Source organism: Otolemur garnettii, unplaced genomic scaffold (genome assembly GCF_000181295.1).
Source record: "Otolemur garnettii isolate 467f Iridium unplaced genomic scaffold, OtoGar3 scaffold00048, whole genome shotgun sequence".
NCBI classification, from domain to species: Eukaryota; Metazoa; Chordata; class Mammalia; order Primates; family Galagidae; genus Otolemur; species Otolemur garnettii.
Window position 1 is genome coordinate 4459485 of NW_003852443.1, and position 8318 is coordinate 4467802.

The 8318-nt window shown below is 39.4% G+C and overlaps 1 protein-coding gene across 2 annotated transcripts in view; it reads right to left on the minus strand.

The window, feature by feature from the left end:
* PPP1R1C (protein phosphatase 1 regulatory inhibitor subunit 1C) overlaps nucleotides 1-8318 on the minus strand; it is a 123867-nt gene that overhangs the window by 57087 nt on the left and 58462 nt on the right. For both annotated transcript variants that reach the window (XM_003791461.3, XM_012806194.2), the window contains exons 3-4: nucleotides 5596-5633; nucleotides 3076-3136 (exon numbers count right to left, since the gene is read on the minus strand). In XM_003791461.3, the coding sequence (XP_003791509.1) occupies nucleotides 3076-3136; nucleotides 5596-5633 (99 nt within the window). The remainder of the gene's footprint in view (nucleotides 1-3075; nucleotides 3137-5595; nucleotides 5634-8318) is intronic.

Below are 8318 nucleotides of genomic sequence, written 5' to 3' on the forward strand. Positions count from 1 at the left end.
ATTTCTGAGCAGTGCTTATGTCCAAAGCATTATATGTGTATTAAGCTCTGCAGATATAGGAGTAACAAAATTGATACTGTCATTGCTGTGATAAAGATCATTTCCAGTCTAGGTAGAGAGATAGACAATAATTGGACATGGTGATAACTTGTAATGAAAGAACTATGGAGAAGCTATAACTCCAGGGAGAGTCAATAGAGAGTTTAGAGTGGAGAGTTAGAGAAACTCCTCTCAGGATCTCACCTTTTAAGACAAGACATGAATGATGAATCTGAATTGGCCAGATGAAGAATGAGGAAAAGAGGAGGCAGGAGAGAACCAGAGGAAGAATTTGCTCAAGTCCTTTTCTAATTCAGGAAATAGCCAGGTGCATTCAGAAGCTGAAAAAATGATAGTGTGGCTGGGACTTTGTGGGTAAGGCGAGCAGAGGTAGATGGGAGCCATAGGCAGTAAGCCTTGAAAACCTTCCTCTGGAATAGAAATTTATCCAAAGACAATGGAGAGCCATTGAAGGATTTTAGCCAAGGCAGTGGTATAATTACTTCTGTTCGCTATGACATGAGAAAGACATGTTAAATTAGTGATTAGATATGTGAATCCAATCGATCTTCAGATGTGTGGGAGCAAAATCACCTAGAACTTTTGATTATCTGGCTCTAACCCTGGATCCCCCTTCTTTGGAATCCTCCAAAGAAGCTGTGTAAAACTCAGTCATCCCTGCAGAGTTACACCAGTTAGCTTGGGGCTCCTTTACCACTTTGGGTGCCTATGCCATGAATACAAAGAGGGCCAGTCAAAGTGTTAAATCCATTATTACTTTGCAGGATAAGCCAAGAGAAAACTCCGTAGAAGGAAAGCCATCTCCAGATCCTTCTACTTCCATCGCCATGTTTGTGTTCTATGCTGTTGCCTCCTTGGCCACAGTGAATTGACCCAGGAACCTGGCTCTAGCCAAAGACGACAGCCTAATGGGTCCAGTGGCCTATGAGGTGACCTTCCATAAGAATCCAGCCCAATAGATACACGATTCTGGGTGGTGATAAGTTTACCAAATCAGATTGTCTCTTTGATCAGGGTAGAGGAGAGGAGGGAGAAATTAAAACTAGAAAAACAGAAGCAAGTGGATAAGGAAGAACACAAAAGTAGAGGAAGACTCAGGCAGAAAGAGACACCAAACAGCAGTAGAGCCGCAGGTGGGGCAGTCGGTAGCACAAGGCTCAAGCAATACCTGCTCCTGAGTGGATGGCAACGCGCCACCTGCCCTTAGCAAACTTTTTTATACTCAATGTTTCAATGCAATTTGAAAAATTGTACATTTCAGAGCAATTGTATTGCTGTGTTTAGTGTCTCAATAGTATTTTCATTTGTTAATTCATCTTTAACGTTAAAGGTGAAGTTTCTTAATGTGCTCACAATGCATATACGTTACCATGACTTAATTTTTGTCTTGCAATATTTATTTCTAGCTCTCAGAAACCAAATGAAACATGGATTTAGTGCATTCTCTCTCTTTCTCTTCTTTGAATCATAAGCAGGAGGCTTATGATTATAATAATATAATCAAATTATATTATATAATAACCAGTAAATACCAGAGGTCTTATTATATTATATAATAACCAGTAAATGAGAACCTACATGATTTATCACACTATCCTGACATCCTTTTGAAAGAAGGACTGTGCCTTCTCAAGGCTTTAACTCATGACAGCAAATGTTTATCATTGAATGTCCATCTTTGGGGCTCGATGGTGTAAGACTGTGTGAACAAAAGTGTAACAGGACTGACTTCTCTAAATGTTAGGATCCCACATTCTTATGGTATAATGAGAGCTAAATATAAACACCATGGGCCCTTCGGGCTTTGAGTTTAACATTTTCCCTTACAAATAATATTCTCTGAGGACGTGAAAACAGTCTTACTTTTTTGGCTTTAGATAAGCAAAAATAGAACAGAGGAAATAATCAAATGAATGAACATATATCTTTTCTTGTTACCCATTCATGCCCAAATGGATGTCTCTTGAAAGTACAAAATTACTTACAATGGGGAAAATATCTTTCAAATGATGACATTTATCTTCAAACAGAGATGCCTGAAAGTCTCAGTAACTAACTCGGAATAAACTACAATGCTGATGATTGCATTATTTACCACAGTCTTACAAACAAGTGAACGTGGGCTTTTATAAGCAGCACAGGAAGGAAGTTTACTGAAAGCAGCTATTAATGTGTCCATTTATGTCTCACCTCCAACAAAAAGGACCCAAAATTAGAGAAAAGAGAGTGGGAAATTTCAGTCCCAATTTAGACTCTCCGAACCCCAGAGGAAGCTGCTCAGCTGCCTTGGCAGGCAGTGACCAGGACAGACAGAGCATGATGAGCTGCTGGGCCAGTGCCCATACACCAGACGGGAGCGACTGGAATGGACAGACTCCACCTCGTGTCAGGAACATTTCAGTCTGAGAAATAAAAGAAGTCTTGCCTGGAACTGATAGTCGAAATACTAATGTACTCACATTTAGCAGTTCCAGTTTGGGGGAAAAAATTCTGGGAAAATGCTTGAATCTGAGCTGGCATTCTCCGTTGTAATTTTGACAGCTGTTATACCCAAAGCAAGGGCTGTCTGACTGGGTTCTTAGAGCTGCCCCTGATACAGGGCAATGCGGGGATACTTTACATTTGATCTCCCCCAAATTCAAGTTATTTCTGCTTTCCTTCAGCCAGGAAAAGAGGACAATTGCCTGCTAACACTGGCAAGAGTAATGACGGTTTCTGGAAAAAAACCCTTTTAGAAAATAGGTAAGGAGGAGACAAAACAAACAAACAAACAAACAAAACCCTTCATCATTATTTTGGAAACTCTGACTTTCCAGAGTTATTGGTTCTTCAACCACCCATTTTACCCTTAATGAAATTAGGTTTTAAATAAAGTATCTTACTAAACGTCATACTACTGATTGTGGAGTTGAGAGTAGATGTAGCTTATGATCAAACAGATGGTCCTTGAGAACAGACAGCCAGCCGGTCATGACTCAGCGCTCGGGACAACCCGGAACAGTACCTGAACTGTACCTTTCATGGTGGGTGGTGTGTACACACTCTGCTTCCTTTGCTTAGGGGAGGCATTCTGTGACTGTGGAGAAAGAACAAAGTAAAAGCCTTAGACTTGGCTAAGGAGGACACTATCAGATCCACGAGGGAAATGAACACTGCGCCCAGTTTCAAAGAGCTTTCTGATTTCTCTCTGTCAAGCTTGCTGATGGCATAGGCTCAAGAGATGGATGAAATGATAGGGTCTATTTTTTCATAAGGTTTTTCATCCACCCCAGTCTTGAAAGCATGCATTTGACTTTCTCCCCTCTCACATTAGTTTATTTTTAAAAGAAAAAGAAAAAGAGATAGAAATCCTTTCCATTTAGAGAAAACATGAGTTCTGTGACAAAGTAAACTACAAAAGCTGTGCCCATGGGACTTAGTCCACAAAATGTTGTCCCATAGTTAACAGGATTAGTGGATGTTTCAGGAGGGATAATGAGGGTCCTTTGTAAGTAATAGAAATCTATAAATAGTCTTCTTGACTTGACATGTTCATCTCTCATCTCCAGTTACTGGGAATTACAATATTGAGGTACCATTCTTTTGTATGTTCAAATGGTAAGTCATTTCCTAACAAAACTGCTATTAACATTCTTACCTAAGTACACTGGTTCAAAAGTAATTTATCAAATAAGAGCTTTTGCATTTCAAAATGATAAAAGCAGAAACACCTGTCAGGGCCAAAAATACAGATGATATGGAACTTGATGTAAATATTATTTGTTCTACTAAATGGTACACATGTGATTTTACCCCAATCTTATAATGTCAAAGACTCCTTTTTAATAGCATGTTAATTTGTTTTAATGTGGCAAGAGTAGGGATCTGAATCAATGAGTTTTAGTGTCTGGAACAATTTTTGTTTTTTTCGAAAAGCTCCCATAGAAATAATTACAAGATACTTCTTGAGGATTATTCCAGTTTCTCCATGCATCTCAGAAAGAATAGGACATCCAGAGTTTGAAAGAAACTAGAAACAGTTTCACAAAGTTGTGAATAGAATTTGAGACATTTATCCTTGTGCATACTAAAGCTATCTCCGAGGTGTCATCAAGATGTTGATCTTTACCTGATACAAAGCAATCTATTAAAAAGTAAAAAATTCACCTAAACAGTTGCCAAATCCCTGTCAACTGAGCAAATAGTATGAGCAAAATTCTCTGTTAACAACTGTTTTGGCCCCAGTGCACTGTGCGCAGGTGTAGACAGGGCAACTTTACATTAATGTCAAATGTGTGGATGATTGGCAGTTCTGGGGCACCTCTGTTGTTCCAGTCACATCTGGTTGCTTTTGAGAAGCAACTGCTTCGGGAGTTGTATGTATTTACTTTCATACACCTATTCAAAGATCAAGTGGAAAACTAATTCTACAGAAAAATTGTTATTATTTAGTAACACAGTGTTGGAACTTATTAAGTTATAAAAAACTATATTATACTTATGTAGGAGCTTTCAGAGCATTTTTACATTTACTATCTCACTAAATTTTTAGAAAAGTCTTGTGAGATAACGTTTGGTGTTCATGTGACCATGGCAGTGGATTATTGAGTTCACACAGCATCCTATTGGATATCTGATTCATTGCTGGGCCAAGTTTACTCGCTACTGTTCTATGCATTCTACGCTATCAGCTGCCCTAAACTTTCCCAGTTTCTATTTTCTTTTTATTTATTTATTTTTGAGACAGAGCCTCAAGCTATCCCCCGGGTAGAGTGCCATTGCATCACAGCTCACAGCAACCTCCAACTCCTGGGCTCAAGCGAGTCTCCTGCCTCAGCCTCCAAGTAGCTGGGACCACAGGTGCCCGCCATAACACCCAGCTATTTTTTGGTTGCAGCCGTCATTGTTGTTTTTGGCGGGCCCAGGCTGGATTCGAACCTGCCACCTTAGGTGTATGTGGCTTAGCCACCTGAGCCACAGGCGCCGAGCCAGTTTCTATTTTCTACCTGAACTCCTGAATGCATTTGTGGAGGGAATGGGGAGTGACAATGTTTATGTGACCTGCTAAATTTCAATCTGAATGCATGTTTTGGTGAACCCCCCGATCTGGTTCCCCAGGCTTTAAAACCCAGACTCTGGCCTGGAGGTTGGCTTTGGTTCCACACCCCAGAAGCTTGTTTAGGAGGTGTAAGCCCCTTCCCCCCACCTCCTTGCCCTGAGATGCCCAACATTGCCCAGCCCCAGCCTGTGGTGTGCATATATGATCACTTAAAAAATTAGTGGAAATTTCCAGTACCATATCTTGCCATTAAAACTCATTTTATTTTAGAAGTTTCTCCAAGAGTTAGTGTTGCATAGGTAGAGAATCAAGGTAGCTGACAGACTTTTAATAATACCCAGTTAGTACTGGTTCAGTCAGGAAAGTCAAAGGAAACAGTTTTTCTATCACAGTTATATTTATACCATATTTTATTACTGTATCTCATAGAATCAAGCTAATTATGCTTTAAATCGATCTGAACAAGTATTCATACAAAAATATTTTTAAAAACTTACTTCCACTTGTGTGTTGGGCACCCTCTTGTCATCTATTTCTGTAAGAGAAGTAGGTATAAATTATTAGAAATGTGGTATCCATTCTACATATTAACATTTACAATAACACAGACCAGAATGATTTAATAATTGCCTTATGGTTATAGAAACACTGTGGCTGGGCAGCACCTGTGGCTCAAAGTCATAGGGTACTGGCCCCATATGCCAGAGGTGGTGGGTTCAAACCCAGCTCCAGCCATGAACTGAAAAAAAAAAATAATAACAGAAACACTGTGGCTTAGAGCTGAGAAGGGGGACAGAGGAGGGCAGTTTCCTTCTGGGATAACCTTCTTCCAAAGTTTGAAAAAGCCAGTAAAGAACGCATTCCTCTGAGCATCCCAGACTTCCTACCCTCCAGCAATCCAAAAAGAGGAACAGGGAAACGATTTTTAGAACAACGGTTGGTGTCCTCAGCCCCACAGTGCGAGGGGAGCAGCAGCCTCCTCTCCTTACTGGCCTGCTGCTGCTGCTATACATGGACCACCGCCTCTGCCAAGTGTCCTCGGGTTTGTTACTAACCAGAGCAATCTCCTGCCACACTCAGCACAATTGCCATGACCCCAAGGAAGGCAGCATCCTCTTGTCACTCTATCAAATATTTCTGTGTTTGGAATGTTGTAAGGGAGGGAGGGATGGGGGGAAGGTGTTTGCACAATGCTTGTGCAGTGGGAGGATGGTCCGAGCTGGGTTTCTTCTCAACCTCCTCACCTACACCGCATGGCTTCTGACCCAGTTACCCCTAGTTAATCTATATGTTAGTCTCAGAGCTAAAAGGCTGATCTCCTCGTCCAAGAACTGAATGAGGCGTTCATCAAAGAATATTCTGCTGTAAGGCAATGGTATAGATCTGTGTTGGCATGCAAACATATGCTATACAAGTGAAAAATGTTTCAAAACTATAGGAGTGGTATATTTACTTTATAAAGGACAGATAAATGTAGATATACAGGGTGGTCATAAAGTCTGTGTGCAATTTAAAATTGCAGGCTATTAAATTGCACATGAACTTTATGGCTACCCTGTACATGTGTATACATGCCTGGGAAGATATCAATATGTTATTTGAAGTTATCTCTGGGTGATTGGATAACATATTCTATTTTAACCCTATCTGTACTGTTTGTTTTTAATTTTATAATGAGCATGTGTTACTTTTACAGGGATAATAAAAAAGCATATACGTGGATACACACACACACATATACACCTGTGTAATATGCGTCTACCATGCATGAACTGTTATTTCATATAGTAAGAGACCAACATGACTGAAGAGCTAGAGTGAAAGTATATGGAACTATCATTTATTCTAATGTAACATTTTGGTGACTAGATTTTTAAAAGTTAAGGAAACTTTGTATAACTTTTACCTCCTTTACAGCAGAGAACTATTGGTTTAAGATATACCAACTGTGAGCCACTGTAACAGTGCATGTATTGGGATCCCTCAGATTGTTAAATACCAATGAGGTTTCTTAGTATTTTTTTTCATGCTTTCAGGGTTTTCAAAATTCAACCCATGACTTGTAACTTAATGTTTTAGAAACACAGCGGGAATCATTCAGCTTTATGCTTTTCTTACTATCTAACCCTATCACTCCCTAAAGCAGTATCATTCCTAGGCCATTGTGAGGACTTCACTTGGTACATCAAGATTCAATCAAAACTTTTTTGTTCAAAAAAAACCTTTTTTGTTGTTGTTGAGCTTTATGTCATGAAGACAAGTACTGAGAAAATTTAGCCCTGTATTCTTCTCTTGAAACTGAAGAGTGCAAATTAAATGACTTTCAAGTCAAAGTGACTCAGACAAAATATGAAGCAAGCCAAGAATAGGTCATAGTTTTCTTGAGATTCACTGGTTTAAATACATTTCTATTTCCCTTAATAGATTATGACTAAATTGGGATGGGAATCTTTTTCTGCTTCCCAAGCATGTCTCCCTCTTTCCCTCTCTCTCTCTCTCTCTCTCTCTCTCTCACACACACACACCACGCTCACAGGGCACACACAATGGACAATATACCGACACAAACAAAATGTTCTAATTAGTATCAAGGAAGTTATAACCAAAGGAGACTAAAAAAATAAAAGAGCAAACCTCCCCAGCTCTTCACACAAAAACATCAAAATGATGTTTGCAGTTCTCCATGTTTGTGTCAGGGCCTCCAGTTGTGACCCAAAGGTCAGTCCCAGAAGTGTCCAAGAAGCCTAGATGACTCATGACATGAAGAATAAATCCCTGTCTTCAAATACTGTTTCATTTTCTCATTAAACTAGAACAAGAAAAACTATTTTGGAATAGGGTTGAACAAAATCAGCTTGTTAATTGATGAGAGGTTTGTTAGCTGAGACTCCATAATCAAAAGAACAAAAATTCTGAAAGCGGCTGCTATCCCTGTTCTAGCTATATTTTATCTCTATTTTCCATCTCTCAAGGGCCATTTGTCTGAAAGAAGAAATTTCGTGATTTAGAAGAAAAAATGAAGAGTCATAGAAGTATAACATTTAAAGGAATAGTGCCATCATTACAGATGGAGATAGGAATAGAAATGTTCAAGGAAGTTTTGAGTATTAGTTAGTTAGAATGTTCTTGAGATATTTAAATTCATCAAAGGAACAGGACAAACTCAGGATTCATGTGGATACACACACACAAACTACAAACACCCATCCTCTTCTGTCTC